Source organism: Vanacampus margaritifer, chromosome 7 (genome assembly GCF_051991255.1).
Source record: "Vanacampus margaritifer isolate UIUO_Vmar chromosome 7, RoL_Vmar_1.0, whole genome shotgun sequence".
NCBI lineage: Eukaryota > Metazoa > Chordata > Actinopteri > Syngnathiformes > Syngnathidae > Vanacampus > Vanacampus margaritifer.
In genome coordinates, this window is record NC_135438.1 from 16817279 (window position 1) to 16837063 (window position 19785).

Genomic DNA, 19785 nt, shown 5'->3' on the forward strand with positions numbered 1-19785 from the left:
ACAAGCCAAAAGTGGCTCTTGTGAGGAAAAAATTACTTGTAAATTGGCAAGGCTAGGCAACAGGTTGGCTATTCTGTACAATCCCCAAAAAACACCTCACACACAAATTTGTTTTACTGTCTTTGTGGGGCCATCTCATTGACATAATGCATTTCCAAGCCCCTTTCCCTAACCCCAACCATCAAAAATTATTGCCTACCCCTATTCCTTACCCTAACCTCAACTATAACCCAATTCAAACCTAAACTCTAAAACCAAGTCTTGACCTTCAAAAAGAGGTCTAAACCATTTTGCTGGGCCCCACAACTCTGTCAAATCACGATATTTTGGCCCCAATATGTAACAAAAACAAGACCACACACACGACTCAAGTTGAAAGTCAATAATCGACTTCAAAACTGGGGAAAACACAACTTTTATTCTGATTACATATAAAATGCAACAGAGAATGCGCGCACTTTCTGCTGAATGTTGTCTCCATTGTCATCTTATTTGTCCCACCTGTCTATTCAGGAACATTCAGACAATGATGTTGTGTCTTTTATGTCATTTGATCTCTCACTGTATCTGACATCTTTCTTTTGTTTTGACGTCCTTGCATGCATTTTGTGGTCCAGTGACTTGTCGTAGCTCAGCGCTGAAGCTCGGCCTACGGGCCAGCGGGTACAGCAGCCCGCAGGCGTCATCATGTCCCATCACTTGGACTGAAGTGTGACCAGTGCGCATGGCCTGGTACGAATGGAGCGACACTTTGCGGTGTTGTGAGGGTCCAGTCTCAGCCGGGAGCCCACCGCGCTTCGCCAAAGCCTCGAATACTTTCTCCAGGTTGGTGCTGTCCTTTGCTGAGGTTTCAAAGTAGACGCAGTTATCGCCGAGAGCGTGCAGGACCTCCGCTCGGGAGACTTCCCGCTCACATTGCTGGAGATCGACTTTATTAGCGCAGACCACCAAAGCGAGCTTCTGCTTTGTCAAATGGTGTGACAATTTAGTCAGTTTGGATTTGGCTGCCAGGATCTCCCGTCTGAGAGCGCACACCTCTTCAAAAGAGCTCCTGTCATCCACACTGAAGACAAGCAAGAAAATGTCGCCTGGAAAAAAAAAACATATCACTTTGAATTATAGGCTAATTTACACTTTGCGTCACAGGTAACAAATTCAAAGCCCCACAAGTCATTTGATGTGGCCTGCCAAAGCTTGCTATAATATTTCCTCAACTTCTGTTTAAAACTAGTTAGTCATTATAAATGTGATATTAATCAAATGCAAGGGCATAAGGTTCCCACCTAAGGTAAGGGACAAGAAGTGTAATTGCACTCATCCACAAGCCACTAGCTCAGTCCTTCTCAAACAAGGAGGGCGGGCCACTCTGTGGGGTCGCAATGTGCGATGCCAGGGCGTGTAAAATGCAAATGCACATCCACTACAATATGTAAAAGTGGATAAATCACATTCGTTCACATTTAAGCTGTTGATGTTTCATTTGAAATGCCATTATTTTTTATATATGTTTACACAAATGCCAAGCAATACGTTTTGCATTTTCTTTCAGGAGTAATATTTGGGGCGGACTAGAAAAAGTTTTTTTCACTCAGAAACTCTCTAAGTACATTTTACAAGGGGAGTTTTGAGTATGTTTTTCCAGTTTATTAAAAAAAATATATATATATATTCAAAGGTTGAGGAACAAACTCACGACCTTCAGATTGGGAGACAGCCACTCTACCACCTGAGCCATGGTGCGCCTGCTGTGTGTTAGTATATTAATGGTTGAGGTGGAATCCTTGTACCCCCAAGACCAGTTTTTGGTCTCATTGTGGACACACCAGTGGCAAAGAGTAAGAGTGGCATGGCTCAGGTGATAAAGTGGTTGTCTCCCAACCTGAAGGTTGTGGGTTTGTTAGTCACCCATTGAGTTTGTTTTTTTTTATATATATAAACTTGTCAAATGTACTCAAAACTTTCCTTGTAAAATTTACTCATGGATTTCTGAGTGAAAAAAACACTTAACTAGTTTTTTTTTTTCAAGTAAATACTGTATTACTCTTTTTTTCTCTCCTTTTTTTAATAGTGACGAGCGACGTCAAACCAGGATGCATTGAGAGGTTATCATGGATGCTGCGGAAATTAGCAATTCATTTGCCTGAAAATGCTTATTTATTCAGGAGACATATATTTGTACTTAAATATCTATGCTAGCAACGTACAGCTGGCAAAACATTTAAATGTTCTTAACGTGGCAATGCACCGGTTACCATTCATGCAACAGAATAGTTTCCTGTTATTTCACTATATTCGCTTTTGGTGACATTTTGTGCCTGGGATGGTTCGAATGTGATTACAGTAGTGCCTAATTGGCTTGTTGGTGAAACACTACTACGCGCGACAGCAATATAATAATTAATACGCACCAGTAAGGATCGACAGTCGCCGCTTGGCTGGAAAGTCCCTCTCGCCGGATGCATCTAATATGTCAATTTGGTAAGTTTCCCCGCGTATGCGGAACAGTTTTCGGAGAAAATCCTCGGACGTGGGCTGATACGCCTCCACGAATCCATCTCGCAGGTACCGTCGCAGGATGGAGGTCTTGCCGACCCGTGGCGCGCCAAGGACAACTATGCGCTTACAGTTCTGAGGCTTGGTGGAGAATGAGTGCTCTTCTCGGGGTTCGTGGACTATTTGCCGTCGCCGCGTATGGCAATGGAGAAGCAAGGCTGCCAGCTGGTCCAGTGGAGAACTCTTGCACGTGTTGTCACAGTTGGTCTGCTGCGTCGTGGCTGCGTCTCCGTGCGTCTTCTTGTCATGCCTCCGTTGAGACGTGGCCACTTTAAGTATCCCCAAACCTACTTTGATCCCCGACAAGTTGAGGTTTTGCGATGCGTTTTTGTACGCCAGTAGGACTTTGGAGGACCCAGGGCTAATTTGCGCGTCTCTGCTGCCAAGGAGCTGGCAATCATCCGAGGAGACGCGACAACTAAATTGGTGTGAGGTGGAGGACGTCTGTGCACCCGCGGATATGCTCCCAACTTCCATGTTTGAAACAATTTTCTATCCGTGGTGTGTGTGAGAGAGAGTGATGAGTGTTTGGCCCCGTGACTCCTCTGTTCTGGGCATATATAGGCCTCTAGCCTCAACCACGTGATCCTTTTGCGTCATGGGAGTGTGTTGTTCATCAGGGTATCATACAGCAAGACCTTTTGATTGATGGTCTGAAGCTAGAAAACCTGATTGAAATCAGTAAAGTGACTCATGGGTTTTGGTTATTTGCAACAATAATGGTAACTTCTTTTCATTCTCAATAAATGAATAATAAACAACACTCTTTGCTCCATCAGTGTAAAGAGAACACAGCATTCACTACTAACGTGCAGGATACATTTTATATATAATTTTATGTACATGCCTTATTTTTTTGAATTCCCACTTCCAGCTTAAAGGGACAATTGAAACAGAATATTTATTTCTATTTAATTATAACTGTTTTGATTTAGTTATGACTATTTAGAATTGGACAAAATTGCTTAAATTTACTCAGTATAGTTTTGATGTGACAATTCAAATGTTTAGAGGGTGAGTCTCCTACAGGACAGATGAGATGGGGGTAGGTGAATGTGTGTTAATTGGACCCTTTGTCCTGAAAGGCTGAAAACTGTGTTTTTCCATCGTGGGTCAGAGAGAGGGGACCATGGTTGACCAAATGTAATGACAGTGTGACGAATGGGGGTGTCGTCATGTAACTTTGGGAGGTGACGTTTTGGAGGAAAAATGGATATTAGCCACAGGCGGGGAATGAAACTTTACAGTGAGAGGGACAAGATGACGCAAGGAGGCTCATCTCATCTCCTGTCCGGCTATGTCGTGAATAAATGTGAAGAAAATGCCTGAATTCACTGATCTCATGTATGTTTATTAATCAACCGCATGAACACGCAAATGGTAAGAATCTGCCATTTACAACACAGTATAAACGATTTAGTGGTGCGCTAATAGAATGCAATGACAGAAGCACGAGCATTCGCCTCAGAGAGATCACACTTCCCAAGCCTACTACCAATTATTATTTGGAGTGAGTGGGTAGTCAGTACAGCCGGCAGGAGCTAGAGGCTAGCTGGAGAGAATAGCAAGAGTGGCTATCCTTCCTCTGGTCTCCTGGCAACTTCATGATTCTGATGGGATTCTGATGTAACCGGTGATGGTGAAGGCTCTTGGATTTTTAACTGGTTTCAAAGATGTGAATTAAAGAGCACAAAAAAAAGGAGAGCGATGATGATGGGATGTTGACTCGGAAAGGCGGCCGAATTAATAACACTGAGCTTTCAAAAAAGAAAAAGAAGAAAAAAAAGAGCGGCTAGTGGGAGAAGCTAACAACAGGTAGTGAGAGCAAAGCAGCAGGAGACAAGTGGTGGGCGCCCAAATCACGGGACTCAGCAAAAACCACCTGCAAGATCCAGCTGTGATTTATGTGGTGGTCGACTCATTGTTTCCGACACTAGCTGCAAGCTCCATCAGACGCTAGCTACGTTTGCAAAGTTCTTCTCCATGGCATGACCCCATCAGGTATCTGTAGCAGATTGATAGTCGCGAAACATGTCAGCCTCTTATAGTATAAGTGAATGCTAAACCTACGATTATATATATATATTTTTTTTAAATTACATTGATGTGATACAACATTTTTTTTTTTATTATTGAAATTAGCATTGGGCTTGAAAATGAAATGAAACTGAATGAATTATTAGTTCACCACTAGATGGCACTAAATTCTACACACATGTATACTTTTTTGTCTATTAAGAAGCAGCTCTATGTACTGTCATGTCTAATCTGCCCAGGGCCTTCAAGTTGACAAAAGTCAATAGTGATGGCCAATGTAATTTAAACTATTAGTAATGGGACTGTTTCTTTAATCAATATTTCAAATTCATCCACACAGGGCCTGCAAGTTGATATTGGATTCTCGGAGCAAAATTTGTTACAGCCAGCTTCGACCAGCAAAAAATAAATAAATAAAAGCACATCTTTGTGATCTGCACATATTAGTACATTTAACTCTGCATCTCTGGTGAGTATTGTGTGTTTTGTATTTTTATTTTATCATAAATATTAATTCTGGCCTAGGCCTTTGCGTGCAGGCACATACGTGTGCTGTTAAAATGTGTTTTTGCAAAGTATTGATGACTTTTCCATAAGAGATGGCCCATGGACCATTACCAAATGCATGGCCGCCTACTGTCTGCGTTAGCACTGTATGGGTTCTCTTCTGTCTTCACACCCGCTCTTATTCCTAATGACGTGGCCAAATGTAGCTGTACTGCAGCACTAAGCATTACGGTAACCACGTGTGCGCAGTTGCCAAGTGCATTTGATGACACCGGGAGGTTTGTAGCTCACTGCCTGACGACCGCCAGGTTTGTTTGGGATAAAAGCTCTAGAGCAAAGGGGCATGTAACTGTGAATTGTGTTTGTGTAGCGAATGCCATTGTAATTGACGGCACATTGGTTTGTTAACTTTTTCTTTTAACGTTCCTTTTCGGCGAAATGCTGGCTTGTCTCAGAGAATATAGGAGATTTTAGGTGAGCGTGTGGGTTAATCTAGTAAAATTTATCATAATAATCTTAAAACATCTGCTTCATGTGGTGGAAATTTGGTTTCAATATTAAAAGACGCCATTGAAACGAACGGCGTGGCAGTAAAGAATAATGACGTAATGAGAATATTGTACTGCTTAACTGTGTTTCTACAGTACTGTATCTGTGATTGAGCACGTTGGACCGTTGCAGCTTTACGTCATCATATCCACCATATTGGATGTGTCAGAGAGCTTCTGTACCTCAACCCAATGTTATGTAGACCTGAACTTTATAAAGCACCTTTCTACTGAACTAAAAAAGTCACATAGGCCGAATTTTCGAAATGCTAAAATGGATTATTTAGCCTGAAAAAACATGAAATAAGCTTTACAATGATTAACATTAATTTAATACTGACACCATTATTGTTGAATTTTGGAAAAGAAGGGCAATTTAGGTTAAAGTTTCCATACAGGTACTTAAGTACATAAACGAACATCTCTTCCAAGTATCTGACAGATTGTCACTCACTTTTGACTAAATCATTGATTTTATTTTCTAAGCGATAACTTAAAAGCTGTGCAGCCGTCATTCAGAAAATTGAAATGCAACAATAGATGTAGATGTGCTTGTTGATCGTCTCACTCATGCTGAACGGGAAAGCGTGTGCAAGGAAATGCATGTTCCACTAACCAATGGCATTTATCTAGCTTACTGCTATTTATGATTTCTATTGCAGATTCATACAACAGCTAGTTAAAAGCAACTGACAACGGGCTCATGGCTCATGCGCCCAAAACTCAGTCAGCGGATGTGAACAAAAATGCTCATCCAGCGATTCGACGCCTTGGCTCTCAATCTGTGGCTCATTTGGGTGTGTTCTGTTCACAATGTCACAATTCTCAGCGTGGGTTTTGTATTTATGGAGAAATTGTGTCCATTCTGCCAAAGGCACGTCTTTAGGATCTGAACGGTTTCAGTTTGATGACCGAGGGATGCTTCTTCCACACAGCATCCTGGGTAGCTTGGAAGGCTTTAGAAAGTACCTGGAGATGAGAGGGGAGACAGAGGTGAAATGTTTAAAATGTTTTACAAACTTGAATTTGTAAATGTATAAATACAACTGCGCTTTTTCACATTAACTATTCTAAAATTATCAATCAATTTTTTGTTTAAAAAAAATATTTGTATTCATCTTGAACTTCTTCCAGTTGGTTAGACAAATACCTAGTTCAAGAAGAGACCCTCCATCCCAGGTCGTCGGGATGCATCCTCATGAGGATGTACAGAACCAGCGAGATGTTCCTTTAGGCCAAAGAAACTTTCAAGCAAATGCCCTACAGCATTGGGATGAATACATAAGGCAGCGCAAACGACAACAGAACAACTTATCTGGTGAGCTGATTACCCAGACGCAGTCTATTGCGAAATTGTATTTTAAAAGTATAATAATATCCAGCCAGAGAAAAGTTAATCAGCTAGCTCATTTGATCAATATTAAGCATATATGTAAATCAACAACTTGTTTTTCAAGAGCACTCGAATTAACGCCTCAAAACAAAATGCTGATTCCACCTGTGTCCAGGGCTCCTCCACAGGCCAGTCGAAAACTTACTGATGAATCAAGATTACGCTTTCAAAGACTTGCAGGAGCAGAGAGAACTTCTACGTCGAACCTTGCCGCTCATCCAGTCAGGATATGTATGTTCCTGTTTCAGCTTTTGTCATCTGCATATGTTGGATCATGTCACTATTCTTATCGTCTCCAGATTTATTTTCACTGTCTAGATAAGATCTTCGACCTCATGTTTTTGCTTCAATGCCATATAGGGGAACCGTGTGGGAAGTGAATTTTGGAGTCAACCCCAACGGTATGGAAATGAATTAAGTGGCATCAGAGCCACTCTGACGCAGACGGAACAAGGCATACGGAAAACTGTCACGATCATCGGACAACCACACAGCATACTTCAAGAAGCTGGTAGACTCTCTCACACACACATACATACAAATGAAAATTGATAACAATAATAGCCCATGCTGCTCCTTTTCATGGAGAAGTCGTGGGTTTGATTCCCAGCCAGCGCTTCAATGCTCCAATACAGTCGCAGCCAATCCTAAAACTGATTACAACAAAAAAACACAAACTATGAAGTCAGGATATTGTGTAAAAACGGATACAAACGAATAATGCTGGTGACCTGCTGCAGTGATTCTAGCGACCCCTAATGGGGAAAGCTGAACATTGCAATATTAAAAAATAACTTCTCAGTTAAAGAGCTTCTACATATTAGTGGATTAACCATTACAGAAATATAATAATGATTCAGGTAGTTGCTGTTAATTTTGGGGCTACTGTGGCATAAACCTACATTTGAAGATGCAGTTATACATTTGTCAAGCTGTGTGTAGAAATCCAAGGATCTGCTACCTTCCTTTCCAAATTCTATACACATAGTAGATGCTGAGCATTAATATACCTGGCCAAAGTTCTTTTTTAATTATTATTATTCTTCTTAATCCTTCTGGGTGATGCTTAGGAATCTCTTGTGCTGAGAGGCTGCCTCCAGCTTCTCAGATTTTGGATCCAAATAAAGACATGCAGCTACGTGCGCTTCAAGAGGTCCTGCAAGGCTTGGAAATCAACAAGAAGGTAATGCAAATTAATTGATGCAATTTATCCCTGAATGTGTTTAATTCATGTCTGTCTGGTTCATCATAATATACAGTACCTATGCAATTTGCTCCTGTGATATGATGTTTTCATTTATACTTAATTGCAACTTTAATGTTTGTGATTTAAAGTGATGTTACTAAAGTCACCAAGACATTTTAGTGAAACTTAAGCACAGAACTGACACAAAATGTTCAAGTTCACTGAATACATTTGCATTCAAATCCGATCCAGAGATTATTTTGAATACATGTCATCGGGGCTTTTCTTATGTAATAGTTCATCAGGTACACCGCAAGAGATTAATTGGATCTACTTAATCAAAGTGGCAATCAAATCACACTTCATTAGTGAAACTACAATCCTATAATAAACATTTTGTGAAGTCGGTACCACGCTGACAATTTCAGTCGCAACAGAGATGAAATATTTTTTGATAAATTTGAGTCTTCTCTGCATAACGAGTCTAAATCAGCCTAAATACATTTATTTTATTTTTTGTAACCCGAATTAGCTTTCTTTTATTGATGGGGCCATAATGTCCATTGTAATTGTACTGTATGATTTTTGTCATCACATATTTACAACAGTCTTTCTGTTCTCTAACAGTACACATGAATCAGATATGACCAAATATTTTGTTTGTGCGTCCTGTATTTCAGCACAAACATTGTACTACTACTCATACAAGACTGCACACCCACTGTGTACACTCTGTCCCTGTTTGCTGTTCAAACTTGATCTTTTGATCACACTGTCCTGTTTTATTTTCTGATTAAGTAACACACGTGCATGTACGTACTCAATCCCACAAAATGTGTATTATTAAATGTATTGGGCCGCACCTCCAATCAATGTGTCTTTTAATCCGAGTTTGTGATTGTAAGCAGTGAGAAGCCACACTGAATCTTAATTGGCATAACAAAAATAGTTGGGCGCTTCCAACATTGCGCAAGCAGTTTGAGGAACCACTTTCTGTTCCAGCATGTCTTTGCCCCAGTGCAACATCTATAAAGGCTTACATTAGTTTTGTGTGGACCAAAAAAACAAAAATTCAAAAAACAATTTTGTTAATTAAATAAAATGAAAAGGAAAATGCTTTAAAAAAAAAAAAAAAAAAAACTGAAACTACATTTTATGTTTACAAAGCTAACTAAAACTAACTATAATTATAGGGAAATTTTCCTTTGTCTTAGTCTTTGGTAATTAATTTAATGCACGAGTCTTTGGGGATGATATTTTTTGCAAGTGTGTCACACAAAGGTGACGTCATCTAGCAGCAACCAATAGAAAAGCACTTTCAGTATGATGCGGCTCCTAGGCGACAATTTTTTTATTGTCTTGACTTTCGTCTCCAATGGCTCGCCTCGCCTGCTTTTCATTTAACTCGGCCAAAATGCAACAATGGGTTAGAAATGAGTTACTTTTTCCGTTTGACCATGGTGTTCATTAAATATTGCGCACAAGTAATAAGCATTAAAAAAAGAAAAAAAAATACTGAAACTAACTAAAACCAAGCAGTTTTTAAATAACTAAAACTAATAAAAAAAACTAACAGAACCGCCCTGAAAAAACTAATTAAAACTAACTAAATAAAATAAAAACTCAAAACAAAATAAAACTAACTAAAATGAAAATTCCAAAACTATACTAACACTGGTGTGAATGAATGTGAGAACCCTGTCCTCAACCTTGTCACAGTTTTTTTTAAGTTTTTTTTTTTAAGGAAAATATTTTTTTTGCATCAAGGCAAGCAACAATCACCTCAAGGACATTTTTTTTTTTTATCCCTGGACTAGTAGACTAAACAGTAGCACCTCGAGGTTGTGGCTGTTATACTAGGAAATTTGTTTTTTTGTTTTACTATTTAGTCGTGTTTTAATATTTTTATTCTGGGGGTAGAGAATGTGTCTGGCAAAATGCATGTCTTTGCATTACACAAAGTAGTTTTTTAATGTACAGGGTGTTTCAAAAAAATGTCCAGTCTTTTGAAATGTCAATGCAGTACCCGACCGTCCGTCCTAGCTACCAAAATTAACATTTGTAGGTTTCATGTTGGAAAAATAAAAGACCTGTAAATAAACATTTGAATCAACTAGAGCAGAGATTATGAGTAATCAGGCTCCGGCCCACAATCAGGACTTTCACCTCATGTCCTTCTAAGTGAATGGACAAAAATTTCCCAGCCACATCTTCTAGAAGGTCTTTACAGGAGACTGGATGCTATTGTAGCTATAAATGGGGAACCAGCAATACTGCAGATATTTATTTATTTATTTTTTTACTTTCTGTTTATGTTATGTGCAGGCGTCCCTGTACTTTTGTCCTTATAGTGTAGCTGAATTAATTTGGATGAGACAGAAGGGAATGTCCAAAATGTGAAATAGGTTATATGTTGATTGGCCATATTATGCAGTTTAGCCCACAGCTGAGATTCATGAAGTATCAGAACATTAATGTTCTGCATTATAATTACTATATCAGCACGGGCAATCAGTTCCCAATTACTCTAAAGTGCCAGATGCTTATTATGGACTAATTTATTCATATTCCACCATTTTCAATTATTTGTGTTGTTGTTAAAATAAGCAGAAAATGATAGCAAGATGTGCCATCCATTTAATTGCGGAGAACCTGAAAAATGATCGGAACATGAAAAGACCACACCATCAAAATGTATTGAACCTCTAATGTGACCCGAGGCTTAAAATAGGAGAACTGCATGAGGTGAAAACAAGATTGTACTTGGATTTAACATTGTGTTTTCCCCCGCAATAAAATCCCTTCAGAAACTATTGTTCAAACAATAGTGTGCAGTTATAAAACTACAAAGGAAATGAGAAAGTTTAACGTGAGTTGAAAGGGTTTCAGAAAGCTGAGTGTTTTCTGTGCCCGACTGGAGGAAAATGAATAGGATGCACATCCTTTATACAAAGACAACATAATGCGACTTAAAAAACTAAAACAAGGTGTGATATAACATAACATATGTGATACAATAACCACAATGTGCCACTTGAATTTAAGGATCTCAACAAACTGGAGGTGATTGGCTCGAGCAAACCTGCTTTTAAAGAGCGCCACGATGTTTTCTTGGAAGAGGAAGAGTGTATGAACAAGCACCGTTTGGAGATGGATCATGAGAATGTGTGAGTCACGTGTAGTGGAACTGTGGGACAATCCCAATGTACATATAACAATTGAACAGAATACGTTGAAATGTGTCCATTGTTGTTGGTACCCTTCCTTTAAAGATAGAACAACAGTTGTCTCTGAAATAACTTTGGCTTCTTTTCATGATCTGAAGCTAAATAAGCCTTAGGGTGCACAAACACTGAAAATTGGACTAAACTAAGAAAAAAAGAAAAAAAAAGTAATTTGTTACAGCCAATTATTTTTTTCTCTCGTTATATTCACGATTTGGTTGAAAGCATCATTTTCAATTAATATAAATCAAATACATGAATTTTTCCCAAGTCAAATAAAAAAAAGTTACATCCAAGTAACTTTTTATTTTGGAATAAACTAATTCAAGCCAATTTTATTACTTTACCTCAAATTTCTGATTCAGTATGAACAAAGTCTGTGGGGTTCAACCTGAGGTGGTTGCCAGACAATTGTAGGGCACACAATTTAGTGTTCAACTAACCAACCATGCATGTTTTTGAGATGTGGGAGTAAACTGAAGTGCCTGGGGAATGCCCACGCAGGAACCTGTAGAACATGGAAGTGCCACGTGGGAAGGCTGGAGGCTAGATTTGAACCCTGGACTGCTGAATCGTGAGGCGGGTATGCTTACCAGTGGGCCGCCAAGCTGGCTGAGTTTGTGTTTAAAGCAAAGACATATTTGCAATCAAATAACAAAATGCCAGTAAAAACAGGAAAACTGTCCCTAAAAGATCTTGTTTATCGTGAGTATTTTCAAACTTGTGCAGTCTTTTGTAGAATTACATGAGTCTTAACTTATAATCTTTTTTTTTTTTTTTGGGCTGACTAGTGGGGGCACAAACAACACATTTTTTGCAGGTTAAAAAAAAAGTTTTTCATTTAGCCCTATGTGTGTAAAATTTGACATTTTTAACTAATACATATGAGAATTCAAGACAGACAAGAACAACTAAATTTTTACAGCTCTAGCTTTTTTTCAATTAAAAAAAACGTTTATTTTTTTAATTTAAAAAAACTTTTTATAGGAACAGTTTTCTGTTTTTAATGGGTTATTTGACTGCAAATTTCAATTAGCTTGAAGTTAGCAGGCTTGGTGGCCCACTGCTAAGAACGTCTGCCTCACAGTTCAGCAGTCCAGGGTTCAAATACAGCCTCCAGCCTTCATGTGTAGAGCTTCCATGTTCTCCCTGTGCCCTGTATGCTAATTGAACACTAAACTGTCCCTTGATGTGGTTGTGAATGTTTTGTTCATTTGTGTGTGGCCTACAATTGCAACCAGCTCAGGTTGTACCCCGCAAATTTCATACTGAATCAGAAATTTGATTTGGGGTAAAGTAATAAAATTGGCTTTAATTAGTTTAATCCAAAGTAAAAAGTTACTTTGTTGGTTTGGGAAAGGTAAATGTAATTATTTATATTAAATTGAAAATGATGCTTTCAACCAAATCATGAACATAACAAGAAAAAATTTAAAAAAAATTAGCTGTAACAAATTACAGCATTTTTTTTTTTAGTTTAGTCCAACCAAACACGTTTTTCAGTGTAGAGCTGTCAAAATTAATCATTTAATTGACAAGTAATGGATTATCAAATTGATCAACAACTATTATAATAATAGAGTAATCGTTTGGAGCCATATTTTAATTGAAAATGGTCCAAAACCTCTGATTTCAACCTATTTTCAGCAATTGTTCACTGATTTCTGTAGTCAGGTAACATAGTACAACATCAATCCCCCCCCCTTTTTTTTCAATAGCTATACGAATACTAAGTAATCAAGGAAACAATGCTTTTGTAATACACAATAATGCAAAATTAAAATGAATCCAATTAGTTGATTAATCGATTGAATAAACGATCGATTAATTGATTCTAAAAATATTCAATAGTGACAGCACTGGTGCTGATTATAGAATCTATATCAGCATCTACAATATAGATTACTAAAGCAGGCTATGTCGTGACAGAGATGTGTTTTCCCTTACTACAATATAAAATCAATGTATCATCAGAATTATTTAGAAGCAAATTTTCAAGCAAATAATAATAGAAGCAAATAGTCCTGTAGTTTGTAGCTCTCTTCTCACATTGCGGGGTGAGACCAAAAATTTGGTAAAAATAATATAATAATGATCACCAGCTTAAAAAAAAAAAAAAATCATCATCATTTTATTTTCTTCCACAGTGACCCACTGGCACAAAATAATGATGGCCAATCGAATACTCTCCTCATTCCTGCTATGAGGTTCGCTGGCCAGCTTGCTAGCTGGACTGGAAACTCTCCTACTCAGCAGGTACAGAATGGCTGAAGTATGGTGAGTATATTGGCATTTCTGCCAAATGTCTCCTCCTTTCTTCAAATACTTCGCGCGTTGTCCAGGGAACGATAGGAATCAGCACTACATTGTTACTTGAGACTCTTGTTGGACAACGAGTCTCGTCTCGCTTGGAGATATCAAATGTGGGCAGCACGACCCTCCTCTTCAGCTGGCAGCAGCTTCCCCTGCCACAAAACTTCTCAAACCTGCAGTCACAATCAAGCTGCCCGCACTTCTACTTCAACACCTCCTCAGGTATAGACGACAACACAAACAAACCAAACGACTGCCAGCATCGTCACGTCATACTTGTCATCGTGCTCCTCCTCCAAACAGGTGTCATCTATCCTGGCGAGACCCAGCAAGTGGAGTTTATATTTAAATCAGCCAGGCCAGGCATTTTAACTGAGCAATGGCATCTCAAGACGCACCCTTTGCTGCTGCAGGGAGCCTCGATTCAGGTCACATTGAAGGGGGTTTCCCAGTTCCAGGACACGACCGCAAGACAGAGGCAATTCATAGAGGTGCGATACACTCCAGCATTGCATCTTGTGACATATAGTTTAATTTCTTCCATGACCGCACTTGTAACTCCATTGAAATGAATGGGAATGCCATTAATCTGATGACACGCAAAACTTTGCAAAAACAACAAAAACACAAATTTTATGTTATTTGTTACAAGGAAAATAGCTCGGTACTTAAAAAAAACATACAGTAGTGACCTAATTAATTAAATAAAACATAAAAAATTTAACAGTTTCTGTTTCATTCCAATGGACGTCGTGTTGCTCCTTCTGGTGTGCACACTTCCACCACCCGGGGGCAGTATAATAGTCATATGGGTTATGTACATGGAGATGGTCACAACTCCCTCAGTAACCCGCAGTACTTTTTGTCATTCTTTACAGAGCAAGCCTTGAAATATATATTTTTTTCATTATGGAATATTTTTGCAAATGAATGGCTTCATTTGAGGAACAACTTTCTAATTTTGTGGAGCATTTTTTCCCCCGCACGTTTCCAAGCATCTAAAACAAGGGTTTATATATAATCAAGAGTTTTTATTTCTTAAATTCACATTGTGTAAAACAGCAAACTGTATATTCTTGTCTAGAAGCAAAGCTAAAATTGATTTTTATTTTTTTATTAAAAAGTACTGTAATGTAATTTGAGAGCATTTGTTGGGCAGACCTCAAAAGTCAAATTCAAAACACAAAGAATTCTATTGTAAAGAAAAATATGACTGATATTATAAATATTTTGTACAACTTATTATTCATTCATTTTCCAAACCATGCCTTATTATATTTTTATACTTATAAGTCTCCTCCTGGCTGACATACGGTGTAGTGTAGCATAATTCACGTGTCTTTCCGGTAAAGTAGACTTTTTTTCTGGAGTCAAGGCACCTAATTAATTAATTTGCCTGCTATTTTGTTGTTTAAAGTTGGATGTTTTCTGCTTTAACGTCTGCTCCAGCCAGATGTCTGTAAAAAGTGGACTCAATCACCCCATCCGTGTTTTTTGGTGTTAAACGCACTAGCTTTGTCAGTCTTAGGTTAGCTTAGCAATTAGCATGGTTTCTTCCTCTTTCCTCGCCATCACTTTGTGAGAACAAAACTTGTCGGATGTGTATCTTATCTACCGCAATGGAGGTGATAATTATTGACTCAAGAGTGAGTTTTGCGTATTTTGTTTGCATTACACTGAACAGACTTTCCAGTTACAATAATGTAGAGAAACATTTTTTCTAAATGACACTGAGAAACCGTTTTTTGTTTTTTATGCTGTGTCCAACCACTAGTGTCTGAGAAGAAACAGAATGTAAAAAAACAAACTATTTTTGGTTGGTGTGTCTACAGACAAAGCTGGAAGAGACAGCTAGACTGGAAACCTGCCGAATGATTGTGTACGAGTTACTGCGAGGAATTCAGACTCCAGAAAGATGCAACTCTCCTGCAGAGCCATACACGGTATGAAATCGGACACTTCACTTTAGTCATTCCATATTTCACCATTTATTAGTGCATATCTGATCATCTTGATTTACTCACTATTGCCTCTACACTATAAAAAGAGTTATTTGAACATGTTACCTAACTGGGTCGATTGAAAGGTTGATTAAATTGTTCAAAGGAATATAGGACATAGCCAAGAGTCTTAAAACCCCCGTTGACCTAATTACTAACAGACAAGGAAATCCATCATGAATGGAGATTACTGATTTGTTATATGATATTATATTATATTATATTATATTATATTATATTATATTTTATTATATTATATTATATTATATTATATTATATTATATTATATTATATTATATTATAACGACACCTTCTTAAAATAATTGCCTATGTCATTTTTCAGATTTTTCAGGAAACACAAAAAAATTAACCATTTGCATCATGAGGAGAAAATTTAGGGGAAAATAATAATTTTTGCAAGAAAAATAACATAGGCAATTATTTTAAGAAGGTGTCGTTATAATATAATATAATATAATATAATATAATATAATATAATATAATATAATATAATATAATATAATATAATATAATATAATGTCACCCTCTTAAAATAATTGCCTATGTCATTTTTCTGATTTTTCAGGAAACACAAAAAAATTGACCATTTGCATCATGAGGAGAAAATTTAGGGGAAAATAATAATTTTTGCAAGAAAAATAACATAGGCAATTATTTTAAGAGGGTGACATTATATTATATTATATTATATTATATTATCCATGCATCCATTTTCTTAACCGCTTTTCCTCACAAGGGTCGCGGGGGTGCTGGAGCCTATCCCAGCTGGCTTCGGGCAGTAGGCGGGGTACACCCTGAACTGGTTGCCAGCCAATCGCAGTATATTATATTATATTATATTATATTTAGTTCTGTCAAAATTAAAGCGTTAACTAATTAATTACCGGTAATTACAAAAAAATATCACATTAATCATGTATTAACGTAGATTAATCACACTATTAATTTTGACCGCAGAGGACATTGAGAATAATTGTTTAGTCAAAATATTGGGGTCATTTTTTTTTATCTTTAATTATGCAAGTAATTAACTGATTAGAAAAAGAGAAGAATGAGAGTGTGCAGTGGATCAAAAAATGTTAACACATTAAATGTAGAAAGAATTAACACATAACAGGAGCTCTACAAATTTGGCGGGCAAAAAATGTTGGTAAAACCCTTTTTCAATTAAGTGATTAATCGTGATTAATCAAAATTCTAAAATGTGATTAATCTGGTAAATTTTTAATCATTTGACACCTCTAATTATATTATATTATATTATATTATATTATATTACTATTTCAGCCAGGTTTTTTTTGGTGATAAAACACTTTTGGTCCAAATTCATAAGTGCACTTTTTTTTGTGTGTGGTTAAACAGCCTGTCACTGTAGTTAGTGCCCCAACACAGCGGCACATTGTCTCCGGGCCACCTGGTCACCGTTAATGTTGAACCCTGCTTATGTAAAATAAGTGCCTTGCCTAAATAAAGGTTGTGAAACACGCCTATAATAAACGTTTTATCTATCCTTGTGTTTAGTTGCAGTACCTTGATCAGTCAGAGGAGGACCTAAACAAGCTTTTACAAGAAATGAATCCAGAACACATCTGGGACCTCTCTGACCCAAACAAACAGGTAGAAAGAAACATTATGTGATAATGCGCTGCAGTAACACATTTTCACATCCTCTTTATGGTTGCTGTGGTATCTTTGAATGTGAAAGCATTGAAGATGTGATAGTGGTGGTTTACGTGGTGACATAATGAGCATCTGGGTGTGTGATATGATGGGTCTCTTTGAATATAAATGTATCTAATGTTTAGAGTGAAACATAGGTACAATTCTTGTACCTCCAAAACCATCACACAAACAAATAGGCATGTTCAACCAAGAACATGGCACCGTCAAAGAGAACAGGCCATTTTCAACACTTTAGGTTGGTCTTTTAATATGTAATAAGAACACAAACATGTAGACAAGACTTGTAAATAAAATATTAGATCAACCAAATTTTGGCACAGAAGGTTTTGGTCCAATGTCAACAATTTTATGCTTAGTGTATTTCTCCTCTTTCTAACATCTGAATCCCACTACTTTCGAGTACCATGGTAACGGAACACTAGAAATGTGCATCTGCATTGATCAGAAGCATAGGAGATAGTGATTCACATCTTTCATTGCCTCAAACAGCACTATTAACAACATAAAAATAATATATTATAGGTGGAAGTAATCTAATTAAAGTTCCCAGCTATGATAACATTTATTTGAAATACGAATATACACACAACGCTGGACAGCTATTTTAGATTATAGTTTGAAAAAATGCAGCGTGGATAATTTAGTAAGCATTCCTGTGTGTGACAAAATGTATGTAAAAACAATATTAAGTCACGTAAGATCTCTACAGTTTGAAACTGTTCTGTATTCAGTCAATCTTCATGAATATTCATTTTTTTGACAGGATTATCCTCAGGATGACGAAATGGACAGTCGGCTTGCTTCGATGGATAAGCTCAATGATGATGAGCAAGACACGAACTGTGATGACACGCAAAACAATACAGAAAACAAAATAATACAGATGAATGAGTGAATGGATGAATCATCAGAACACTGTTAAAACAAATGATACAAGTGGATTAAAGTCTTTACATCCCTGTTGCCAGAAAAATTGCCGCCATTGCGACCTGTACAACTCTGTTGAAAAAAAATATTTTATTTATAATATTTTTTGAGACAGGAGCAGTAAGAATAAACATGGCTCCCAATTGTGAACGTGCTCTCATCTCTGGCGATGTGGCAGCGTTCAAAATTCACATTCAAAATATTACATGGAAGTCAGGACATACCTGCCACCATTTAAAGTGCCTCTGATTAACCCCTGAATAAAGTTGTTCCAGTAGGTTTTTGCTGACATTTTTATCTTTCTAGCAGAAGCTTGAAGGTTTGCTGTTTGAAATATTTCCTCCACCTTGACAATGGCCCCGCCCCATGTTCGAGCTGAAGAAAAACAGCCCCAAAACATGATGCACATCCCTGTTGACAGATTTTTGAGCCAAACATTGTTTATTTTTTTAACTGTGACTTAAATTGGTTTCATTGGATGATAACACATGTTTTGGAGATTTGGGAGATTTCAAGTGTTTTTGCAATTTGTAACCAGGCTTCTGTCTTACCCCTCATACACCATAGTCCATACAGTATGAAGATGGAAGATTGTTGTCACATGAGGGCCTACTTAACAGCCAATGTTTGCCAGAAATTCCTGCCGCTCCTTCAATGTGCTTTAAAGTCTCCCTGACTATTTTTTTTCCTCTTCATCAAATTCTATGGTATATTTAATGCTTTGAAAATACTTTTGTAACCTTCCCCTGATACTTAAGCAGCTGAGTTAGCAGCCCGAGCTTTTAGCTTAGTGGTCAGAGAGCTCAACTTCCAAGCGTCAAGGTGACAGCACGAGGTCGTAGCCCGATGAGGTGTAGGTTGGACTGCAATAACGAGACCATTACATTGACTCCCAGCTAACATGAGTTTCAGTGTGACTAATATTGTGGGTGTGCACACTTGTGCAACCACATTTTTAGTTACCATCTTGTTAAAATGTTTTTCAAATGTATTGTAAGTCAGAATGCTATAGATCGATTTGTTCCCATTTTGAACAAGGGTGTGTAGACTTTTTTTTATATCAACTGTATATTTAATCAACACAATTTTTAAGCCACTGAAAGCTTGAATAAATAAATGTTTTGATCCATTCAATCTAATCACTATTAGTTTCAAGCCTGATTAGCATTTTTTATGGGTGGGATATCATCACCAATCCTTGATATATCATCCATTTCTTTAATCACAGTAGTTTCCTGTTAAATTGTGAAAGTTTACATACATACATACAGTATATTCAGACCGTGTGTCTAATCAGAGCATCCTGTATTGTGTTAATAAAACCCGAAGTTCTCCCAGCGATGATCCTGGTGAATCCTGACTCATTCATCCACGCAACAGTCACGACTGTGGG

At 37.6% G+C, this 19785-nt stretch overlaps 2 protein-coding genes across 3 annotated transcripts; one reads left to right on the top strand and one right to left on the bottom strand.

The window, feature by feature from the left end:
* Positions 1 to 407: 407 nt before the first annotated feature.
* On the bottom strand, positions 408 to 3108 carry rasd2b (RASD family member 2b). Its single transcript, XM_077571114.1, has 2 exons — positions 2409 to 3108; positions 408 to 1088 (listed from the first exon to the last, which is right to left on the bottom strand). Exons 1-2 carry the CDS (start codon positions 3028 to 3030, stop codon positions 559 to 561), a joined length of 1152 nt encoding a protein of 383 aa, XP_077427240.1. The 5' UTR covers positions 3031 to 3108; the 3' UTR covers positions 408 to 558.
* A 2205-nt stretch (positions 3109 to 5313) lies between these two features.
* Positions 5314 to 19733, top strand: mycbpap (mycbp associated protein). 2 transcript variants are annotated; one of them, XM_077570987.1, is made up of 14 exons: positions 5314 to 5405; positions 6308 to 6442; positions 6520 to 6638; positions 6780 to 6963; positions 7154 to 7269; positions 7399 to 7549; positions 8109 to 8221; positions 11270 to 11391; positions 13596 to 13704; positions 13791 to 13983; positions 14065 to 14252; positions 15594 to 15704; positions 17304 to 17399; positions 18229 to 19733. In XM_077570987.1, the coding sequence occupies exons 2-14, from the start codon at positions 6349 to 6351 to the stop codon at positions 18358 to 18360; spliced, it is 1728 nt and encodes a 575-aa protein (XP_077427113.1). In that variant the 5' UTR covers positions 5314 to 5405; positions 6308 to 6348; the 3' UTR covers positions 18361 to 19733. The 2 variants fall into 2 exon arrangements, with proteins under 2 accessions (XP_077427113.1, XP_077427114.1); XM_077570988.1 differs by having other exon boundaries at positions 5360 to 5571.
* Positions 19734 to 19785: the final 52 nt, after the last annotated feature.

Bases quoted from the DNA above. Each gene is read 5' to 3' on its own strand.
- rasd2b (XM_077571114.1), bottom strand. From the start codon at position 3,030: ATGGAAGTTGGGAGCATATCCGCGGGTGCACAGACGTCCTCCACCTCA. The intron at 1,089-2,408 runs GTGCGTATTAAT...TTTTTTTTCCAG, and splicing joins GCGACTGTCGATCCTTACTG to GCGACATTTTCTTGCTTGTC.
- mycbpap (XM_077570987.1), top strand. From the start codon at position 6,349: ATGGCTCATGCGCCCAAAACTCAGTCAGCGGATGTGAACAAAAATGCT. The intron at 6,964-7,153 runs GTGAGCTGATTA...ACCTGTGTCCAG, and splicing joins ACAACAGAACAACTTATCTG to GGCTCCTCCACAGGCCAGTC. The intron at 14,253-15,593 runs GTGCGATACACT...GTGTGTCTACAG, and splicing joins GACAGAGGCAATTCATAGAG to ACAAAGCTGGAAGAGACAGC.